The following is a 24,468-nucleotide window of genomic DNA, read 5'->3' as shown; positions in this document are numbered from 1 at the left end:
TAAAAAAAAATTGCTCAGCTGGGCTAATTTGGTTAAATGTTTCATCTGTATTCCTAAATCTCTCGCTGGGCTGCATGGAGACTCCTCATCCCCAGGCTTGGGACAGGCGCCGCAGGCGGGGGCTTGTGTCAAGGGGAGGCCCGGGGTGCAGGGGAAGGGGTGAGGGATGTGGGGGGTGCGTGGAGGGTGAAGGAGGGGCTGGTAATGTGGGGGGCGGGAGTGTGGAGAGGTGGCAGTGGTTTGGGGGAGAAATGGGATGGTGTGGGGAGGAGTGTGGATGGCGGTGGTGTAAGGTGAAGTGGGGTGTGGAGGGATAAGGTGGTGCGGGGGAGGACGTGAAGCGAAGTAGGGGGGATGTGGGAGGGGCGAGTGTGGGGCGGGAGGGAGGAGTCCGCTGCAGGCCGGGCTCCTATTGTGGGCGGAGCCCCGGGGAGTCTGTGGCGCGCGGCCCGGAGCCGGCAGGGCTCTCTGCGCAGGCGCGAATCCCCCGGCGGGGCGGGGCGGGGGCGTCTGCCTGCGCGCGGTCGCGCGTGGGGCTGCCGGGGCTCCATGTTTCGGCTGGGCCCGAGGCGGCGGCCGATGGCGGCCGCCCGGCAGGTGAGGGTTAGCAGGTGTCGCTGTTGCCCTCGCCTCTTCGCAGTGCGTGGCGTGGGGCCCCGGGCCGAAGCGCAGACGTCTCTGTGAGCCGGACGCGGGCCGAGTCTTTGCCTAGCGGTTCCTTGGGTTCCCTGCGTGTGGTGCGTGATTCTGCGGCCGCGGCCGCGCGGAGCCTGCCCGCGTCGTCCCGCGCCGCGCGGTCCCCAGAGCCGCCTGGCGCGAGAGACGCGGCGCGGCCGAGACGGGGACCGTGGCCAGCCGGGCTTTGTCCGCAGCGGCCCTGCGTCGCGTGTGGGCGTCGCAGCCTGGGTTTCTGGGAGCTGCGTGTTCTCAGCGGGGCCGACTTGGGGCCCTTCCAGCTACGGCGAGCTTGTCCCCTGGGCTCTGCTGCGGTGAGGGGGAGCGACTCTCGGGAACAGGAATGTCGCCGGGAGGACGGACGACCCCCCCAGCTTCTGACCGGAGACCCATCAGGCCTGCGGAGAAGCGGCTGAAGAGACGCAGAAAAGGAGCACATCGCCCCGAGGGCCGAGGCTTGAATGATTTCACCGCACTCGGAAGCCCTTAGAGACCGCGAGTCACTTGACAGAGAGAAAGGAACTGGGGTGAGAGTGGCGGCCAGGGCCGGATGGAGAGAGAAATGTCTTCGTCGGCGGGGATTCCATGGCCCGGAAAATTTTATTTTAACCTCACGCTAAACAGCACCCGGCAGCCCTCGTCCCGTCGTTCTTCACTAACGCTTTCCAGAGGCTGAACAGCTTTCTAATCGTGACCATCGCCCTGTCTGAGAGATGTGCTGCTGTGCAGTCTTTCCTGATCTCGTGGAGTCAAAAGAAGTCATACCACAGGGAGGCCTTGCCAGGGTTTTCTATTTTTGTTTCATTTGAAAGAAGGAAGGAAAAAAATGGGCCTGACAGGGGAAATGACTTGTCTGGGATCAATAAGTGTGAACAGAAGTCAGAGTCCCTTACTCTGGATTAATGCTATTCACCCAATCAAATTGAAACAAGTTTCCTGTTGAAAGCTCCTTTTGAGAGACTGCAACCAAAGTAAAAGAGACAGTTTTTTAAAAGATTTATTCTTAAAATACCTATCCCTGTTTCCAAAGCTTCATATGGATTCTTTGACTCAGGAATTAACATTATTGTGGCAAAGTAGATGTACAGAACAACCTTGAAGTGGATTCTTGCCCCCTGCCAACATCATTTAATCACTGCAGCCTCCAACTCCCAGGCTCAAGCAATCCTCCTGCTTCAACCTCCTGAATAGCTACAGGTGTGAGCCACCAAGTCCTGCTAATTTTTTAATTTTTTTGTAGAGATGGAGTCTTGCTATGTTGCCCAGGCTGGTCTTGAAATCTTGGCCTCAAGGGGTCTTCCTGTTTTGGCCTCCTGAAGTGCTGGGATTACAGGCATGAGCCACCATCCCTGGCCAAAGTGCTGTAATTTGTTTAATCAATTCTGTTTTAAATATTTCTGTGTTTTTGAGGGGGGGATATAAATTGTTAAAGCAGTGGGAAACATTGCAGGTTTGCACTCAATGAAATCATATTGGAGTTGCACAGGGACATAAAAATGTTTCCCTTCTTTCTTCTGCAAAATCAGGGGTACCCCTTGGGTGTGTGGGAGTTTGTAGGAGAATCAAGCAGGTGCAGGGCCAGCCAGATCTCTCATTCTGTTCCTCTTTCCTTTTTTTTCTTCCAGGTATGCTCTTTGGAGAACCGGTTTCTGTGCTCTTAGAGGAGTACTAGAAAATGAACAAATCCCAGGTGAGTTGTGTTTCTTTATTCCCTATTTTGTTTTCCAGGGGATTCCCTGGCTTTTATAAGTGTTCATGTCTTCAGATGGAGGGTAGATGGAGAGTGAGTGGTGGCTGACAAGCAGGCAGAGGTGGCTGTGGTGCTGTATGGTCATGTGATCCTACTGCCCTCAAAGGAGAGCTGCAGATTTGTCTGTTATCCTCCTAATCCACATGTGATTTTTCACTGGCCATGAGAAGAAGCCAATCAGTTACTCCTGGAACGGAAAGAATTCTTGGCACTGGAGTCTGAAAAAATGACTTTTTTTTTTTTTTTTTTGAGACAGAGTCTTACTCTGTTGCCCAGGCTAGAGTGCCATGGCGTCAGCCTAGCTCACAGCAACCTCAAACTCCTGGGTTTAAGCAATCCTACTGCCTCAGCCTCCCGAGTAGCTGGGACCACAGGCATGCACCACCATGCCCAGCTAATTTTTTCTATATATATTTTTAGTCGGCCAGATAATTTCTTTCTAATTTTAGTAGAGATGGGGTCTCGCTTTTGCTCAGGCTGGTCTCGAACTCCTGACCTCGAGCGATCTTCCCGCCTCGGCCTCCCGGAGTGCTAGGATTACGGGTGTGACCCACTGTGCCTGGCCTGAAAAAAATGTCTTTGAAGGTCATCATGAAGTGAAGAACCTTGTAGTAAACCTCCCTGTTGCCTGTCATTTTCCTTTGTCAGAAGTGGAGGGTGGAACTCAGGTTTTATTATGAGGCCAAAGCATCATGGATGTGGTAGAGATCTTTCAGAACATCCCCTTTGATCTAGGGACAAAACTTAAAACTGTCTGGAGAAATGAAAGAAATGGACTGCATGTCTTTGAAATAACTTTTCCTCAAACATGTAGACTGGACAACAGATGGTTCAACCTCATATTGTTTGGCAAATATTTCTGCACTATCTGTTCACTTTTTTTTCTTATGATAAAATATATATAACATAAAATTTGCTATTTTAATCATTTTAACTATAAAGTTCAGTGGTATTAATTACATTCACAGTTGTGGAATCCAAACAAAAGCTCTGTACCTGTTAAGCCTGAGGTCCCCAACTCCACTGCACAGCAGGAGGCAAGTGGCGGAGAGCTTGAGCAAAGCCCCACCTGCACCCACAGCCGCTCCCCATAGCTCCTATCACTTCCTGAGCCCCCCCCAGATCAGCAGGGGGCTTCAGACGCACCCTCATAGGAGTGTGAACCCCACTGCAGACTGTGCATGCGAGGGATCCAGGTTGCGCACTCCCCATAAGAATCCAATGCCTGGTGATCCAAGGTGGAGGCAAGGTAGTGATGCAGACAGTCCCTAGTGTCAAAAGGGTTAGGGACCACTGTGGTAAGCAATAACTGCCCATTTCCCCCTCTCCCCAGGCCCTGGTAACTTCTAATGTACTTTCTGTCTCTATGAATTTCCATATTTCTAAATATTTAAGTAGAAGCATAAAATATTTGTCCTTTTTTATCTGTCTTATTTCACCGAGCTAATATTTTCAAAGTTCATTCATGTATCATGTGTCAGTGCTTATTTTTTTTTAATGGCTGAATAATTCTATTGTATAGATATACCACATTTTGTTTATTCATTTGTCGATGGGTATTTGAATTGTTTTCCACCTTTTGGCTATGAGCACTGGGGTACAAGCATCTGTTTATTCATTCACATTTTAGTCCACTCTATGCAATTTGCCACCCCCTATCACCTGCCCGGTATGTCCTAATAAAGTTCAACAGCACCCTCCTTGCAGTAAAATGAATGTTTTCCAGACCTTACCTTACTAGAACATTCTGCTGTGTTAGGTAGTTGAAACACTTTCACCTTCTTTCTCCTTGAAAGGCTCCTTTCTATGGTATTTTGTGACATCATTCTTCTGGCTTTATTCCTACTGCTCTGATTTCTTTGTCTCCCTCATGATGTCTTCTTCCTCTTGCCCATTCTCATGGCATATCCCCAGATCTCCATCCTTAGCTCCCTCATCCTTTTACTCTGCCAGACCTTCCTGCACATTTCATGCCCTCTGTGGTGGTAACACCCATGTGTCTCTGTAGCCTGGGCTCTTGTGTTTTATCCATCTCTGTACAGATGCATAGAGGCACCTTATATTCAACAGTTCCAAAATGTTAGTTATTTAAAGCCCCCCTCCCCATCTCCCATCTAATTTTGCCTTCTATTCCTTGCCAGGTGATGATTCACAGCAGGCAGAGTAAAGCTACCAAAATAGAGATCATCCTGAATGTTTCCCTCTCTCTTACCTCTGATCTCATCCTGTCTGGGATCTAGGTTTTGCTAGTTTTAAGATGTTAACCTTTCTTAAATGTGCTCTTTCTCCTTAGTTTCTACTCCCCTTATCAGAGCTTCATTTTCTCTCCCCTGAACTATTGGAACAGCTTCTAGAGTAATTTCCTTGCTTCTTTCTCCCCCAGATTAAGTCTGTCTTCCTCCTGAGTAATTAATCTGAAATGTATTTCAAATGATGTCACTTTCATATGGAAACCACTTGAGTAACTTCCCAGTACCCATAGGGCCAAAGCCAATCCCCTTATCATTTTAAGGCTATTGGGAACATGACCACTTCCTATTTCTCTTTTTTTTTGGTTCTATAAATTCTAATACTCCTTATATTTTATTCAACAATTGTTTACTGGGCAGTTCACTGTGTGGGGTGCTGAGCTGTGTGCCATAGACTCAAACAGTATAGAGACCTGGTCCCTTTTTTAACCCTTTTTTAAATAAAGACAATTTTTGGGAGCAGTTTTAAGTTTACAGAATAATCAAGAGAAAGGTAAAGAGATTTCACATATATACCCTGCTCCCACACATGCATAGCCTCCCCCATTATCAACACCCGGCACCACAGGGGTACAATTGCTAAAATCGATGAACTTAACATTGACGGACACAGCGTTGTCACCCAAAGTCCATAGTTTGCATTAGGGTTCACCTTTGGTGTTGTACATTCTATGTATTTGGTCAAATGGGTAATGACATGTATCCACCATTGTATTATCAGACAGAGTATTTTCACTGCCTTAAAAATCCTCCATGCTCTGCCTCTTCATTTCTCTCTATCTCCTAAACCCTGTCTTTTTACTGTATCCATATTATTGTATTGCCTTTTCCAGAACATCTAATAGTTGGAATCATACAGTGTACAGCCTTTTTAGATTGACTTTTTTTACTTAGTAATATGCATTAACATTTCTTCCATGTCTTTTCATAGCGTGACAGCTCCTTTCTTTATAGTGCTGAATAATACTCCATTGGTTGGGTGTAGCAGAGTTTATCCATTCACCTACTTAAGGACATTCTGGTTGCTTCCAAGTTTTGGAAATTATGAATAAAGCTTCCAAACACGTGTGTGTAGGTTTTTGTGTGGACATAAATTTTCAGCTCCTTTGGATAAATACCAAGGAGTTTGACTGCTGGATTATATTGTAAGGCTATGTTTAGCTTTGAAAAAACTGCCAAACTGTCTTCCAGAGTGACTGTACAATTTTGCATTCCTGTCAGCAGTGAATGAGAGTTCCTGTTACCCCACATCCTTACTAGCATTTGGTGTTGTCAGTGTTCTGGATTTTGGCCATTCTAATAGGGATGTAGTGGTATCTCATTGTTGTTTTAATTTATATTTTCCTGATGACATATGTGGAGCATCTTTTCATATGTTTATTTGCCATCTGTATATCTTCTTTGGTGAAGTATTTAATAAGATCTTGGGCCAGTGTTTTAATTGCGTTGTTTGTTTTCTTGTTGAATTTTAAGAATTCTTTGTATATTTTGGATAACAGTCCTTTATCAGATAGGTGGTTTGCAAATATTTTCTCCCAGTCTGTGGCTTGTTTTTCATTCTTTTGACAGCATCTTTCCTAGAGCAGAAATTTTTAATTTTTGTGAATCATAGCTTATCAATTCTTTCTTTCATTTCTTATCAATTGTTTTCTTTCTTTGGCATCATATCTAAAAAATCATTCTAGCTGGAAGTGGTGGCACATGCCTGTAGGCCTAGCTGGGGAGGGAGAATCGCTTGAGCCTAGGAGTTTGAGGTTGCTGTGAGCTAGGCTGATGCCACGCACTCTAGCCCGGACGACAGAGCAAGACTGTCTCAAAAAAAATGTTATTTATATTGTTGGGTTTAATAATTAGCATCTTACTATTTGTTTTCTATTTGTCTCATTTTTTTATTGTTTTTGCTTTTATTGTCTCATTTTGAATTGATAATATTTACAGCTTCATTTATTATCCACTATTGGATTGTTAGCTATACCTCTACATTTAGTAGTTGTTCCAAGGGTTACAATATACACATTTGATTTCTTACTCTCTCTTTAAATGATATTATACTACTTCATATGTAGAGACAGAGCCTTAACAACAGTTTCATTTTTTCATTTCTTTTCTTTTATATAATTTGTTACCATGCCTTTAATTCATAGAATACATTGGTGTTATTATTATTAGCTTTATGTTGCCAAATGTCTCTTAAAATTTTTGAAAGTTAGAAAAAAAAATCTCTTTTATATTTATACATATGTTTAGCCAGTTGGTGCTCTTCATTTCTTTGTGAAGATCCAATTTGTATCTGATATCATTTTTCCTTCTGATTTTTTTCAACATGTCCGATAGTACAAGTCAGTGGCAATGAATTGTTTCAGCTTTTGCTTGTCTGAAAAGTCTTTATTTTGTCTTTATTTTTTTGAAATATATTTTTTGCTGAACATTATTATAAATTCTAGGTTAGCAGGATTTGTTTTTTCCTCAGCACTTTCAGTATGCTGCTCTCCTGACATGTAGCCTTCTTCGTTTCTGTTGAGAAGTCTGCTGTCATTCTTGTCTTTGTTTCATTGTGTGTAATAATCCTTATCTTCTTCTCTGGCCACATCTGAGATATTTCTCTTTGTCACTGATTTTCAAAAGTTTTATCATGCCATGTCTTAGTGTGGTTTTATTTATGTTTATTCTCCTTAGGGTTCTTTGAACTTGGACTTGTGGAATTACAATTTTCACTAAATTTGGAGAAATTTTGGCGTACTTTCTTCAAATATTTTTTCTATTTCCTTCTCCCTTCTCCTGGGTCATCAGTGATCCCTATAGGCTGCTTAATAATGTCCTCTCACAGATCACTGATGGTCTGTTAATTTATTCTTATTTTTTATTTTCCTTTGTGTGCTTTGGGTAGTTTCTATTGCTGTGTCTTTTAGTTTAACATTATTGTGTGGATCTTTTCCTTTTAAAGTGTCTAATCTGCTGTTAATCCTTTTTTGTGTGTTTCAATATTATATTTTTTACCTCTAGAAATTTTGGTCTTATATATCTTTTCTTTTTCTCCTCATAATCTTCATGTTTTTCTCTATATCCTTGAGCATGTGGCTAGCTGTATGTGGCTATTTAAGTTTATATTTAAATTAACTGAAAGCAAATAAAATTTAAAATTAAAAATTCATTTCCTCAGTCATACTTTCCACATTTCAAGTGCTCAGGAGCTAGATATGGCTGATGGCTTCCTACTGGTGCTATTAAAGAATGTTTCCATCATAGTAGAAGGTCTCCTGGACAGCACTATAATCCAGAGCATTCCTTCCAAAATGCATAGCTGTCCATGGGCCTCAGTGATGACTTGCACATCTTTGTTGACTTCTCATTATCCTCAGTTGTCACACCTACCTCCTACCTCCTAGAGAGGCACAAGATACTTCGCTGACATATAGGAATAAAACATTAGGTTGCTACATCTAACTTTTAACCAGAAAAAAAAAAAGGGATACATTAAGCCAGTGGTCCCCAACCTTTTTGGCACCGGGGACTGGTTCCATGAAAGACAATTTTTCCATAGATAGGGGTGAGGGGAAGTGGAGCTCAGGCAGTGATGCAAGTGATGGGGAGCAGCTGTAAATACAGATGAAGCTTTGCTCCCTTGCCCGCCGCTCACCACCTGCTGTGTGACCCACCTAGTTCCTAAGTTTCATGGAAGACAATTTTTCTATAGATGGGGTTGGGGGTGGGTGTGGAGCTCAAATGGTGATGCGCAGCCCAGTTCCTAACAGGCCATGGACCAGTACCAGGCCGCAGCCCGAGGGTTGGGTACTACAGTGTGGGTTGGTAGGATTTATATATTATTTATTTAAAAATAAACAAATTGAGAGTGCTCAAAACTTTATTGCTAGGGTGGTGATGAAGTATTTTGGAGACCAGTAAACTATGGGAGTAAGTTCAGATTGCTTCATAATCTAGCCCTAAATACCTTTGCAGCTCTTTATCATCCTAAAGCTCTCAGGCGTTCTCCTATCACATTGCTGTGTGTTTTTCATGTCTCTTTGACTTTGCGTATATGATTATGCCACATTAATGAAGATTTATTATCAGGGTGGGCTTCATTGAATAGCATAAAATAGAACCATGTTTTCTACCATTAGTTAACACTGATTGTAAATGATTCTAGCATAACTCTCATAGTACTCTACTATAGGATAAATGTTCATAAATATATGTTTCCTTGCTAAAACTTAAACTCCTAAAAGGCAGAAAAAAAGGATTTATTTAGGTTAATATTCATGGCAAGCTATGACAGTTTAAGACACATGATAGGAGCTTTATTTTTAAAAAATTAATAAGGTAATACACTGCTTCTCTCATGCTGTCTCTTTATTCCACAAAGTAAAACACAAAACAAGGTAAGGGAATGTGCAAGCTACATAATATTTTATGGTAAGCTCTCAAAATAAATTTGCTAAGAATATGCCACATATCTTTTTCATGCCATCCAATATTGATTACGTTGGATTGAACAGACATGTGCTGTTCAGGGATCTGTGTCATTCAAGGATGTAACTGTGAACTTCACCCGAGACGAATGGCTACGACTGAATGGTACTCAGAAGACCCTGTACCGCGATGTGATGCTGGAGAATTACAGCCACCTGGTCTCCATAGGTGAGAAGTTTTCTCTGTGTTACGCCTAACAGCATATGTTTCTTTTCTTAGTTCGTAGCTGCCAGAATTTATGGGCCCTTTGTGGAGTTTAATAATATTCATGTGTACATTTCCAGGGACAAAGATGATTGTTCCATTTTAGGCACAGAAAGAATGTGTTCTCACCTCCCTACTAAGAGTTTCAAATGGGCACCTTTATTGTGGGACTACTGAGGCAGCACTTTCCTGTCCTTCAGGAGCCCTAATATCCAAGCAGTACATCAGAAGTCTCACCCTGTATCTTGTTCACAGGATATTGCATCACCAAACCCAATGTGATTTTCAAGTTGGAGCAAGGAGAAGAGCCATGGACATTAGATGGAGAATTCCCAGACCAGGGTTATCCACGTGAGTTGGTTATCACCAGGCCAGAAACAAGCCAGTGGAAATCAGGTCCTGGTTGGGTTGGTTCAGGGGTTAGAATCTTTGGACTGTGTCTCAGATAACCTGAATTACTTCTTCATCTATCATTCATAGACACAAATGCTTTCTTTTCCTGCTTAACTTACAGGGAAGTTTACCATTCTTATACCAAAAATCTAATCCCTCCCTGCCTCATCTTGTACCTTATTTCTTTGTTTCTTTAGTATTCATTTTCCCTCCATTTTCATGGACTCTTTCTTTTTTATCCCTCTTCCTCATATTAATTAATTAAAGTATTTATTCTGAAGATACTCATTTTAGGCCTACTCTGTACCCCTCATATTCTTCTTTTTGGGGATATGCTGGTGAACAAAATGTCAGGTGGCAATAAGAACAATGAAGAAAATTAAAGTAGGCTAAAAGGAGATCGAGAATGGGTTGTGCTCTTTTAAAAGGTGGTCAGAGAATGCCTGTTTGATGAGATCAGCATTAGAGCAGATAGTTGAATGAAGTAAGTGTGTGCGTTGGGTGGCTTCTGGGAGTTCCAGGCAGAAGGAACAGCCAGGCCAAGTCTTTGGGGTAGGGGTTTGTCTGAAGTGTTCTGGGACTAGCAGGGAAGCCAGTGTGGCTGCAGGGAAGAATCCAAGAGGGAAGCTAGTGGGAGGTGACATCAGAGAGGTATCCAAAGTCAGATGTTGTCCAGTCTTACAGGTCATGGTAAGGACTTTGACTTTAATCTGGGTGAGATGGGTAGCTATTAATGGATTTTAGCAAAAGAGTATGTTTAAGGAGAATTTATCTGGCTACTGTACAGAGAAAATTGGAGATGAAGCAAGGGTGGTGGCAAAAGTAGAAACAGAAAGACAGTGTGAAATGATGGCTACCCCCAAATACCACTGAAATAACCTTTTTAAAAGGCAAAGTTGAATTTATTACTCACCCTGATAATTTTAGTAGCATCTTGGAAGAGAGTGAACAAAGTCAAATCATTGTTGTGATTTGAGGGTATAATTGAAGATATGTTTTTAATGCAGAGGCTTGATTACTGTTACTATTGGGTAAGGATCATGAGAGAGTGGTTTAGGATTTGTGGACACACTGAGGATTGAAGAGTCCTGCAGAATATATAGCGGATTATCTATTGGAAAGTTGGGCAGGCTGTTTAACATATTGACTTCCACACTAGAAAAAAAAACTTTTTCCTGGGGCCATGGTGTTTTATTGAAACAAAATGATCCTTTCTAATTTGTTATTTTTTGTCTTCTGTGTGTGAGGTGTATGCTATGCAATCCACATTTTTAGAATTAAATTGTCAATATTAATTGTAACAATAAGAACATCAACAAGTAAGATTTTCATGAACCAACTGTAGGGTTTTGCTTTATGAAGCCCTGGGCTCAAAACTAGCCCGAGTTAAATAAAATTCACATAGCAGTCAACATGTTAAAAGGGTTTTGGGGAAGCTCCCAAAATGAACAATAAAGTTGTTTGCAAGTGTTATCTTCCTAAAGTCATGTTAATGGAGATAGTCAGCTGTGTGGGTGTTGATGGATTCAGCTCTCACAATTAGGAGATGTTTGTAGTGGTTCAGATGAGAAATGATAGAGGCTTAGACTTTGAGGTAGTAGAGGTGATGAAATGTGACTGGATGTTTTGAGAGTAGAGCCAGTAGCATTGCTATGGAATTAGATGTGGAGGATGAGAGAGAGAACAGAGTTAGGGATAACCTCGGTTTTGTCTGAGCAACATGATGATGGGGGAGAGGATGTGTATACTGGGATGGAAAAACTGCACAGAAGCAGTTAGGAGGAAATATTTTAAAGAGGTTACTTTAAGAAATGTCAATATTAAGGTGATTATTAGTTATTCAAGTTTAGATATTGATTAGGCGCTTGGACGTACATTAATAAAATCTGGAGTCTGGGAGAAGACAGGAGTACATATATAAATTTGAAAGTTATCATTAAAAGATGATATGCAAAGTCATGAGAGTGCCTTGGGGGAATGGATGTAGATAGTAGATGAGAGAAGGGGCTGAGACCCTGGCCTTACAACACTTAGAAGTACTGTGCAGGAGATAGGAGGAAGCTAAGAGATTATGATATCCTAGCAGCCAAGTAAAGGTGCTTTTCAAGAAGTAAAGAAGGAATTTCTGGTTTGAATATGGACATGTGAAGTCAGCATTTTCCCCTTCTCTTCATGTAAGTCATCCAAAACCATCTAGGATACTGAGACACAAGTTATGGACTCTAATTTCCTACAAATCTGAGTAATGGTTAAAACCTGAAACTATGAAGTAAGTAGAAGAACTCCTGAAAGCAATAAAATATCAACCTAGCATGCATGCACCTGGAACCAGCAAGGGGGGTGGGGTGGGGTAGAGCGTTCTAGGGCAACTCAACCCAGAAGGAAATGTAAGGGACTTCTAAAATATAAATATAATAATATAATAATAATATCAGTTAAAATAATAAAAATGAAATAAATTTAAGTGTTCAAGGATTCAGAAAATATTCTCATAAACCCGTTTCAAAGAAGATGAACTTCAATTGAGAGTTAGTAAAATATAATTCAACAGGAGATTATGTGTGAAAATTGAATTTAACTGAAAACTAAATCTAAAACTAATGTGGGGATTGGATTTCAGGACAGAGTGTGAATGTTATAGACTTGGACACTGTAAAAAAAAAACATTTAAATAAAACTGGGAAGAAGAAGGGGAAAACTGGTGGGAAAAAATTTATGTATGCTGGGTTTCTCATTTTTAATAGTGGAGGTTACATCAAAGGATAACATTTAAAGCCAACAAATCAAGTATATATGATCATCCCATGTAACCACTAACAAAGATGAATTAAAATTGGGTGGTGAGATATAGAAGAATGGAGAAAACTATAGTAATTTCTTTATTGTTCATAGTAAGGAATCACTGGGAACTATCTAAACAAATAGATAACCGAGAGTATTGTAAAAAGTTTATAATTTTAAAAATAACAAGTAAAATGGAAATATAATTGTTTTTGTTACCAGAAGCAGCACACATTAAATAAAGCAAGGTAAACAGTGAAAAGCTCTCTATATAATATAAACAGTATAACATAAAAATGTGAGCTAAGATCAAATATATTTGCTTGAAATAGTAAATATAAACATACTGAGCTTACCAATTAAAATAAATGCTACTTTTGGCGCTGGCCAAGACGGAATAAGGTAAATATAGCCTGTATTTCCCACTTATTACAACTAAAACTCCTGATAATACAAAAATCAGCTACTTGAGGACTTTGAAAAATCAAACAATAGCAAGCAGATTGGGAAGGGAGTAAAAAGTTGAAGAAAGGATTCACATGGCTGTAAGTTTCCTATTTCTATTTTTTGGCTTGTCTCCTGCCTTTGGCCCTAGCATGGCCCCAGTACAGAACTGTACACATAGCAAGGGCAGCAAAAACTCCAAGAGAAGCCCTCTTTCTGAACACATATGGGAAAAGGGACCCATGGAGCTGTAGTGTATAGGGGGATCCCCATGTTTTCCTCCCTTTTCCTTTTCCAGTCCTGCCCTAATGGTGGCCCCAGTTGTGGGGCTGTGCTGTGGCATGTGGTAGTAGGTACATGGGCAGCTAAGACTTTGTGGTCAACTTTGTCATTCTGGCCGGAGGAAACAGGAAAAGGGGAACCTATGGGTGGAAGAATGTGGAGGAAGGTTTATATAGTTTTTTTTCTATTCTCTTTTCCCTTGCTGCTTCCTCTCGTGCTCTAAGGTGGCCCTACCTTAATGGAATTGTGGCTAAAATTCTGAGAAAAACCCCTCCTTTGGCCAGAGACCCAGGGAAGTTGCCTTTGGGGGTTGGATAGTGTTGTGGAGAATCCCAGAGAAGGATGGGCTAGAAAAGGATGACTTGAATTATGATGAGTCTGGTACAAGTCTGAGAGGCTCACCCCAGACCTGCATGTGTGGGGCAGACCCAAAGCAACATAGCAAAGGCTTTGAGAGCTAAGTAGCAACAAAAAACCATTGCCCACACCCCAGACTACCACCCAAGTGACTCCCGTTCAGGTCAGACCCAATACAGGATGGCACAATCTTTGAAAACTGAACTGATAATGGAACTGGTGCCCATTAAAGGGAAGACAGAACATGTGATCTGAACCTAATTGGATTGATTGCCTCCTGAAATACCACCACCACAGTCGTTCTCAGAGGACCTAGAATTTCACAATGTAATATTCAAAATTTCCAGAATTACTCAGAATACTAAGGGCCAAGAAAATCTGACCAGTTTTCAAGGGAACAAGCAATCAAGATGATCCAGTTGTGTGAACTGTAAGACAAGGACTTTAAAACAGCTATTATAACTATGTCCCATGATATAAACACTATTGAAGCGAATACAAAGATAGATATCAGAAATAAAAACTATCAAACTATTTAAAAAAATCTAGAAACTTTAGACCTGAAAACTATAATACCTCAAGTGAAAAATTTGCTAGATATGGTCAATAACAGAGTGGAGATGACAGAAGGGTGAGTGAGTGAATGTGGAGATAGATGAACAGAAATTACTCAGTCTGAAGAACAGAAAGAAAAAAGATAGAAAAAACAGTAACAGAATTCAAGGACCTGTGAGATGATACCGAAAGGTCTCATATGCATGTCATTGGAATTCCGGAGAAGGGTGTATTTATTTTCTAGGGCTGCCATAACAAAGACTGGGGACTTCAACAACAGAAATTTATTTTCTCCATTTCTGGGGGGTGGACCAAGTCCAAGATCAAGGTGTGGGCAGGGTTGGTTTCTCCCGAGACCTCTCTCCTCAACTTGTAGGTGGTCATTTTCTTTTTATCTTCAGTGGTCTTATCTCTATGCATGTCTATGTCTTAATCTCCTCTTCTTGTAAGGACACTAGTCATATTGGATTAGGGCCCACCCTAGTGACCTCATTTAACCTTAATTACTTCATCAAAAACCCTATATCCAAATATAGTTACCTTCTGAGGTCCTGGGGGTTAGGACTTCAACATATGAATTTTGTAGGACACATTTCATCCCATAACAGAGGGAAAATAGAGCTTAGTGCAAAAAAAAATTGAAACAATAATGGTCAAAAACTTTTTTAACATTTGATGAAAGACAGACATTTACAGATTCAAGATGCTTGTTCTTGAATAACAAACAAGATAAATGTAATAAAAAATACACCTAGGTACTTCATATTTAAAATACTGAAACTGAAGATAAATGAAGCACCTTGAAAGCAGCCAGAGAAAAAATGATACATTACATTCAGGGGAAGATGATTAGAAATGGCTATAAATTCTCATCAGAGACCATGGAGATAGATGACAAGTGGAATAACATCTTTAATGTGGTGAAAGAAAAGATCTACCCACCCAGAATTCTGTATGCAGTGACATATCCTTCAATAATGATGGAAATGAAGGAAAACTAAGAAAAATCATCAGCAGACTTGCTTTAAAAGAAATCCTAGAGTTATTTTTAGACTGAAGGGAATTGATACTGGAGGGAAACTTGAAACTTCAGAAATGAAGGAAAAGCAATAGTGATGATTAATATCTGGATAAATATAAATGACTATTATTCTCTTAAGTTCTTTAAAGTATTCATGACTGTTGAAAATAAAAATGATATCACTGTCCAGTAAGATTATAAACGTATGTAGATGTAATACATATGACAGCTGCTACAAAGTGAGGAGGGTAAAGGGGTCTATCTGGTTGTAAGGCATTTACATTTTATGTGAAGTGGTAAAACATTAATGTTAATTAGACTGTGAGTGGCTAGGTATGTATATTGTAGTCCCTAGATCAGCCATTAAAAATACAAAGAAATATAGTCCAAAAGCCAATAGATAAATTAAAATGGAATGCTAAAAAATCTTCAATAAATTCAAAGGAGGAAAGAGCTAAGAATGGTTCATACATTTTTAAAGGGTTGTGAAACAAATATGTAACAGATTGTATATTGCTCATGTAACTTAAAATATTTATAGAAATATTACTTTATGTCCTTTACAGAAAGTTTGCTGACCTCTGATCAATACTATTTTTTATGAACATGAATGCCAAAATCACAAATAGAATATTAGCACATACAATCCACAGTACGCTAAAAGTGTGCCATATTAAAACATTGAGGAAGATTTTTCTCTGTGGATACTCAAAAGGCATAAAACAGTAAAATAGGATTAGATGAAAGAAGGTCTTCCAACCCCATTTATGTATAAGAAGGAAATTCTAGATATATTATGAGTAAGTCATCACAATAAGGGTGTCCACTATTATTACCATTAATTAAAAATTTTTTTTTAAATTTCAGCTCATCATGGCGGTACATAAGTTCAGGTTATATACATTGACTATGTCCCGCCCATCCCCTTGAGTCAGAGCCTCAAGCGTGTCCATTCTCCAGACAGTGTGCCTGGCACTCACCATGTAGTCATACCTCCATCCCCTCCCCCCACCCCCCACCTCCCCGAGTCAACACCTTCAAGCATGTATTTAAAATTTTGAATGAATTAGAAAATATAATCAAGGCTGGGCGTGGAGGCTCGTGTGTGTAATCCTAGCACTCTGGGAGGCTGAGGCAGGAGGATCACTTGAGCTCAAGAGTTTGAGACTAGCCTGAGCAAGAGCAGGACCCCATATCTACAAAAAATAGAAAAATTAGCCGGGCATGTTGGTGCATACCTGTAGTCCCAGCTACTTGGGAGGTTGAGGCAGGAGAATTTCTTGAGCCCAGGAGTTTGAGGTTGCAGTGAGCTATGATCATGCCACTGCACTCTAACTGGACAAGACAGCAAGACACTGTTTCAATTAAAAAAAAAAAAAGAGAGGGAGGAAGGAAGGCAGGAAGGAAGAAAGGAAAGAAAGAAAATGTAATAATTGTGAAATAAATTATTTGTGTTACAGTTGGAAAGGAAGAGATAAAATCATTATTGGCAGACAATGTGATTGTATATCTGACCAACCCAGTTGGAAAACAACCAGTTGAAAGATAAGAAAGATGAATCGATCTCACTTAAAATAGTAACAAAAATTTAAAAAATAACTAGGAACAAATGTATTATATATATATGTAAAATTTTGAAACAAGATTGTATCATATTAAGATAGGAAGCCACTAAAGCATAGTAAGACTCAGGAACTAAAGATATCAGTTCTCTTAAGTGAATCTGTACACATGCCAATAACACGTCTCAAATAAAGTTGTCTAGAATATCCTGAAGGATGCACAGGAAACTGATATCACTTCTTGCTTCTGAGAAGGGAACTGGGTGGCTGTTAAACATCAATCAGAAGGAAATTTTTAACTGTACTTTTTCTGAATCTTTAGAAATTTGAGCCTTGGGAATATATTATTCAAAAAAGTATTTTAAAAAATTGAAGCGATATTACATGTGTTACATGGCACTGAGAGATTAAGATGAAGACTAAGAAATGTTGAATTTGGTGTTGTGATCTTAACAACAAAAGTTTTTGGAGAATGGCATGGCAAAACATGATAAGTGGAGGTTCAAACAAGAATGGGGATTTCTGCTTCCAGCAGGATGGTAAGCTAGATACTCTGAAGGGCCTTGCCAATATGATAGTATTAGAACCCAGATAAATTATAACAAGAAGTTTAATACAGTTCTGGGTTTTCTAAAACAAGGGAAATCTATAGTGTCCAAGAGACAAAACCAAATAAAAATCTAATAATGAGCTGAAACTAGAGAAGGGTTCATTTGGCAGAACACAGACATAAAACTGAGGTTGTCCAGAAGGCAAATGGTGATTTTCACTACTTTGGGGACAAGCAGATGGGAAAGTGCAAGCTGAGACTTCTACATTGAGTTGAGGGCTCTGAAAATCTGGCTGAATGAATCCCTGGTTGTATTGTTAGTTTTTTCCTGGCTTCCAGGAGATAGGCAAAAATCATCTTTCAAGGAAAGGATCTCCACTTTAGCCATCAGGATTCCCACAGATTAAGGGCTCCAAAAATAAGATCTCAAAACAAAAAATTAGCAAGCCCAAATGAACGAGTCATTTGTGAGAATCAATATGACAATTAATTAAAACATGAAGGACTTCAGATTTTGTTTAGAGGAATAAAGTTAAAAAAGTAACCAAAAGATTACAGAAGGCTAAGAAGAATTAGGTTGTAGAGGGGCTTGCCCTCTTAAATGCCAATACTTGTTACACTGCTATAGTAATGAAGAGTGTGATATTGGTGTGAAAATAAATGGGATGGAAATAAGAGCCCAGAACCAGCTCCACACGTAAGTGGAAATCAGATATATGAGAGAAACTGACAAAGGTGAGATTACTCAATAAGCAGTGTTGATAAAATTAGTTACCCATATGGGGGAAAACATTTTTGCCTTCTACCATTATTCAGAAATCCATTTAAAAGTCAAAACTATAAAACTTTTAGAAAAAAGTATAGTGGAATATGTTTAAAACTGTAATATCTATGATCTTGAGGTAGGAAAAAATTTCCCAAACAGCACGCAAGTAAAAACTATTTTTTACTTTTTGAACAGTGAAATACCATTTTATAGTCTCACATTTGGCAAAAAAAAAAAAAAAAAAAAAAAAAATTTACAATCCCAATTTTGATCATGTGGGAATTCTGCAAAGAGTCCCTCAAGCCTGTCTCTGTATAATATTTTCTCCAGTGCCTTGTCCATTCTTAAGATTTAAACTTTTTTTGCTTTACTTAATACTTCAAAAAATGCTACCTTCTCTATCTTGGTCTCATCTGCAGTCTACTCTCCATTTTACCTGAGGTGTTCTAGTCCTTCATTGTAAAAATGGCAAAAAAATAACCAACATCACCTCTTCCAACTTAGATATCTTCTCACATTTCTTACTTCTAATTAATTAGTTTCCACCATATATCTTCTATATTGGACAACCATGAAAATCATCCATTTGTTATACTGATCTCTTATTTTTTATTTCCTTTTGAAAACTCTCATAGCTTTTGTTTTCCAGTGATGTCACTCAAAAACCAGAACCTTATTCTCTCATGACTTATTTGATTACTAAGTATATATATTTAAACCTAAAATATGTTCTGTTCTGTTTTTTTGCTAGCCTTATGTAAACATTGGGCTGCCTTCTGTTAAGACACCTTTTCTTAAAATGAATGCTACACCAATCCATATTGATCCCTTTGTTGTTTTACAAAAGTCTTAAGTTCCATTTGATCTGGCTTCCTAAATATTACTTCTGTGTCTTCCCAACATCTGCTCCTCTTCTTGAGATTTGGTTGTTCAGATCCTGTTAAGACTAGGGCTTTGGACTGTGCCTGGGATGTATTTGATGCTTGCAGTGCTTATTTTTACACACAATTTATGTTTGAGCTAGTTTTCACCTGTGTTTTTAAGTGCTTCATAATTACTCTAGTCAACATTAATCTCTCCTTGGAATTCGCATTTCACTTGGTGGCTGAACTAAAAGAAACTCAGACTTAATCATATACTGTGACACCTGATGATTTTCCCCATCTAAAGGGTCTCCTTTATACTCTTCTTTTTCCTATGTAATATATAATTGATATGTTCATCTATTATACTAATAGATATGTTTATTCAGAAAGTACTTCACAAGTACATATGCCTACTTCACATCCCTCTAGATTCTGATTCATAGGGTTTATAGATTGACATGGGACCATGACAGACTCTACCCTGTATTTTGAATAAAAGTTTCCAAATAATTCAGATGCATACTGCTTGTTGAGAGCCACTAACTATATAGCTACTCAGAGGAGTTCAAAGGCAATTGGGGATACATTAGCACCTGCTAGGAGCATAGGTTATTGTTGGGAGAGGTAAACAAAAGTGTATGATATATTTTGAAATTCTGTATTTATCAAGTCCTATTTAGATAAAATTAATACTTTTCAAAGTTGTGTTAATGCAAAGTGTACATAATGACTCCAGGTTTTTTAAGAAAATGTAGTTTAAGGGACATAATGTGGAAAAGTGTGTGTGTGTGTGTGTGTGTGTGTGTGTGTGTGTGTGTGTCTGTGTGTGAGAGAGAGAGAGCGCTTAAAATAGGGAGAGCTAGAGAGGTGCATTTCCTTGAGGATATCTGAGTAGTTAGTAGAGCCAAAGCTGACTAGCAAGATAGCTGGCCATAAGAATCTGTCAGACTTGTGACTTCTGTTTGGTAATGAATATTTTAGAAGATATTTATTTTTATAAGGTTATCTTGAGCAACTAATATACATCTTATTTTATCTGTTGCCATATACATAGTAGGCTATATCTATATAGATCTGTATCACCTTTATTATTACACATCTAAGCCTTCCTGTAATATTTCTTCTTAACATCCATATCTCTTATTCCTTTTCACTCCATTTCCTGTTCATGGTTTCTGTTGGGCTCACCCCATTTTTGAGTTTTTCTCTAATGCTTTGCCCTCCATTCACTGTTCTTGTTTAATTTCCCCTTCTCTTTTCAGTTTTGAGGGTCATATTTTTAAAATTAGCAAATATATGTGTGTTCATTGTTAATTCTCCTCTCCATTTTCTAATATAGCAGATGTTTTTTATTTTAAGTTTTTCTGAACCAAGGAGAAATATGTGCTTGAGATTTTATCCTAGGATCCTGGGCCTGAAAATAGAGTCAGTGATATAATAAATCTCACTTATATAAGAAATGTATTAAAAATTTTTAAGTACACTTAATTTTTCTCGTTTCTAGAAGTCCAGAAATTAAATGACCTGATAAACAGAAGCCAGGAAAACCAAGATAAACATTTGTGGGGCACTTCACTCCTCAGCAACAACACATTCTTTAAGAAGAGAGAGAATGTTTTTGGAAAAGCACTGAATCTGGGCATAAACCAGGTTTCTTCGAGAAAAACACCCTCCCAGTCTGACTCATGTGGAATGAGTTTGAAATATGTCTCAGAATCAAGTATTAGTGATAAAAATTATGCAAATAAGAACTCTGATGAAATTAATGTATGTGAGAAGTTGCCTTTTGATAATCAAGAAAAGACTCACATTGGAAAGAAACGTGATGTATATAACCAAGGTGGGAAATCCTCAAGTCTTAATGAGCACTTTATTGAGCAACAGGAAATCAAAACTTTGGGACCACCTTTGGAAGATAATGAATGTGGAAACACCTTCCCTGAGAAGGCAGCCATCGTAACACATAAAATGTCTAAAACAGGAGAGATACCCTGTGATTCTAAGGAACATGGGGAAAATGTCAGTGCCACGTCAACCCTCAGAGTTCATCAGGAACCTCGCACAAGGAAGAATTGCTCTGAAGTTAATGAGTGTGAGAAGTTAGTCCTCTGTAAACATCAGAAAGTTAACACAGGGCAGAAAACCCACGAATCTAATGAAAATGAGAATTTCAGCAAGAAGTCACATCTCATACAACCACATAGAACTCAAATAGGAAAGAGAACCTTTGAATGTAGTCATTGCAAGAAATCTTTTTGCCAGGTGTCCCATCTCACTCAACATCATATGATGTACATAAGAGAGAAACAATGTGAAAGTAATAACTGTGTGAAAACCTTCCAGAAATCACAACTCACTGACTCTCAGAGAACTCACCCAAAAGAGAAACCCAGTGAATGTGGTAAAACTCTTGTGAAGTCATCCCTCACTGATCACCAGGGAACACAGTCAGAAAAGAAGCTTTATGTATGTAATGAGTGTAAGAAATCTTTTCGTCATAGCTCAGCCCTACGAGTCCATCAGAGAATTCACACAGGAGAGAAACCGTATCAGTGTAATGAATGTGGGAAATCTTTCTATGCAAAATCAAACTTCAATCATCATCAAAGAACTCACACAGGGGAGAAACCATATGAATGTAAGGAATGTGGGAAATCGTTCTGTGTGAAATCTAACCTAACTAAACACCAAAAAACACATACTGGGGAGAAACCTTTCAAATGTAATGAATGTGGGAAGACTTTCTTCCAGAAGTCACAATTTGCTGACCATCACAGAACACACACAGGGGAGAAACCTTATGGATGCAATGAATGTGGAAAATCTTTCTACTATAAGTCAGCCCTAAATGTACATCAAGGGAAGCATACAGACGATAAACCCTATAAATGTACTAAGTGTGGCAAATCCTTCTGTTATAAGTCAGCCCTAATTATACATCAGGTAACTCACACAGGTAAGAAACCCTATGATTGTAATGAATGTGGGAAAGCCTTTTGTGTGAAGTCAAATCTCACTAAACATCAGAAAATTCACACAGGGGAGAAACCCTATGACTGTAACGAATGTGGCAAATCCTTCTCTATGAATTCAGTCCTCATTGTACATCAGAGAACTCACACAGGGGAGAAACCCTATGGATGTAATGAATGTGAGAAGTCCTTCTACAAAAAGTCAGCCCTCACTAAACATAGGAGAACTCACACAGGGGAGAGGCCACATGAATGTAACGAATGTGGGAAGTCCTTCCATGTGAAATCAACCTTAGTTGTACACCAGAGAACTCACACTGGAGAGAAACCTTATAAATGTAATGAATGTGAAAAGTCATTCTATGTGAAGTCATATCTTAATATACATCAGAGAAATCACACAGGAAAGAAACCCCATGTATGTAATGAATGTGGGAAAGCCTTTGCTATGAAGTCAAATCTCACTGATCATCAGAGAACACATTCACAAGAGAAACCCTATGAATGCAATGAATGTCAGAAAACCTTTCGCCATAAGTCAACCCTAACTGTACATCAGAGAACTCATACGGGGGAGAAACCCTATAAATGCAACGAATGTGGGAAATCCTTTTATATGAAGTCAGCCCTCAGTCAACATCAGAGAATCCATACAGGGGAGAAACCATATGAATGTAAAGAATGTGGGAAAACCTTCTTCCAGAAGTCACACCTTACTAAACATCAGCGAACACACACAGGGGAGAAACCCTATGAGTGTAATGAATGTGGGAAAACTTTCTTCCAGAAGTCACATCTCATTGAACATCAGAGAACACACACTGGTGAGAAACCCCATGAGTGTAATAAGTGTGGCAAATCCTTTTGCTATAAGTCAGCCTTAACCATTCACCAGAGAACTCACACAGAAGAGAAGCCTTATAAATGTAATGAATGTGACAAATCTTTCTGCATGAAATCACACCTCACTGTGCATCAGAGAACTCACACAGGGAAGAACCCTTTTGAATGTAATGAATGTGGGAAAACTTTTTATGTGAAGTCAAACCTCATCAATCATCAGAGAACCCACACAGGGGAGAAGCCCTATGAATGTAATAGATGTGGGAAATCCTTCTGTATGAAGTCAACTCTCACAGTGCATCAACGAACACACACAGGGGAGAAACCCTATGAATGTAACGAATGTGGGAAAACCTTCTGCAAGAAGTCAACTCTTACTTGTCATCAGATAATTCACACAAGAGTGATACCCTAAATTGTAACAAATGTGGAAAATCCTCCTGTGTGAAGTCAAATCTTACCACAGCAGGGAAAACTTTGGAAAAACCTTATGAATGTAAAAATGTGGAAAACTCCTTTTGTGTAAATTTAGTACTTCGTTAGCATCAGAAAACACACAAATAGTAGGGGCTGGAGGGCTCTCCATGAATGAAATGAAAATGGGAAAATTATGCCATCATACTAAATATGAGAGAACTTCAATGGGGAGTGACCTCTGAGTCACTCATGCTGTATAATAGTATCCACCAACAAATCAAATACAGCACATGCTTCAGAGAAATCATAGGGAAAAAACAATGTGACAAAAGTATAAATGCATTTACAAAGTCACAGCTTACGGCACATCAGGTAATTGTTATTGGTGTGAAACTATGTAAATGTTTTATGTGTATGAATGCTTTCAAGAGAAAAAAACCAAACATTATTATATAAGCAGAGAAGACCAAGGAGACATCTGTCAATTTAGGAGATAGAGATACTTTTTTTTCTAGAAATAATGTAATATAATTCATGTTTCAGTTGTGCTACCAAATTTTGAAAATACAACAAATATATCTAATGTTAATGATATTCATTGTTGGACTATGAAGCCTTTTGAAAAACACAAGTTGCAGCAGCAAACTGACAGCATTAGATACTTGAGTACCTGAGATAAGTAGGGGTTACATATGTTAGTAGGCAGCATACATATGTTGTGTATATATAATTTACATAGTGGAACTCAACATAGTTGTCAGTAGGAAATGTCTCCCCATAGCTTAAACACTGTTATGACAGGTTTCCCACACTAGATGCCACCAGTGTTTCTTTGTATTTTTATAGTACAATATACATTATAAGTGACATGCTTGACAAATTTGAAGTACAAAAAATTAAGATAGAAAAGATACAGAGAACTATATAGCTTGCTACCTTTTGTGTATGAATTAAGAGGAAGTCTGTATATATATATATATATACACACACATATATATATAATGTGTGTATGTATGTATATATCTGTGTATGTATATATGTAGCTTATTTTTGCAAATAAGGATAAACTACAAAATGGAAGGATAAACTATAAACTAGAAAATGAATACCTGTGGAGACAGGAATGAGTAGGGTAGTGGGCCCAAGGATGGAGGCAAGCCTTCTTTTTATATACTTTTTGATGAAGTTTTGACCTCTGAATAAACGAAATTGATTTACATATAAAAAAGCGGATTCTGAAATTGAAAGCAGAGAGAAATCAGTCTAAGTTTATATCAAATTGATAACCACATAGAAAAAGTCAGTCTTTCA

The 24,468-nt window shown here is 39.1% G+C and overlaps 1 protein-coding gene across 1 annotated transcript; it reads left to right on the top strand.

Moving 5' to 3' along the window:
- The first annotated feature begins 784 nt into the window (after positions 1–784).
- LOC123631535 (zinc finger protein 33B-like) lies at positions 785–23,746 on the top strand. Its single transcript, XM_045541273.1, has 5 exons — positions 785–1,872; positions 2,301–2,365; positions 9,171–9,312; positions 9,604–9,699; positions 20,430–23,746. Exons 2-5 carry the CDS (start codon positions 2,351–2,353, stop codon positions 23,153–23,155), a joined length of 2,979 nt encoding a protein of 992 aa, XP_045397229.1. The 5' UTR covers positions 785–1,872; positions 2,301–2,350; the 3' UTR covers positions 23,156–23,746.
- The last annotated feature ends 722 nt before the right edge of the window (positions 23,747–24,468 follow it).

This window comes from Lemur catta, chromosome 2 (assembly GCF_020740605.2).
Source record: "Lemur catta isolate mLemCat1 chromosome 2, mLemCat1.pri, whole genome shotgun sequence".
In the NCBI taxonomy this organism is placed as follows: domain Eukaryota; kingdom Metazoa; phylum Chordata; class Mammalia; order Primates; family Lemuridae; genus Lemur; species Lemur catta.
The sequence above is the reverse complement of the archived record's forward strand: the minus strand, read 5'-3'. Positions and strand labels throughout refer to the sequence as shown.

Excerpts from the sequence above, each read along its gene's own strand:
- LOC123631535 (XM_045541273.1), top strand. Across the intron at positions 9,313-9,603 it reads CAGCCACCTGGTCTCCATAG|GATATTGCATCACCAAACCC; the intron begins GTGAGAAGTTTT and ends TCTTGTTCACAG. Across the intron at positions 9,700-20,429 it reads CCCAGACCAGGGTTATCCAC|AAGTCCAGAAATTAAATGAC; the intron begins GTGAGTTGGTTA and ends TCTCGTTTCTAG.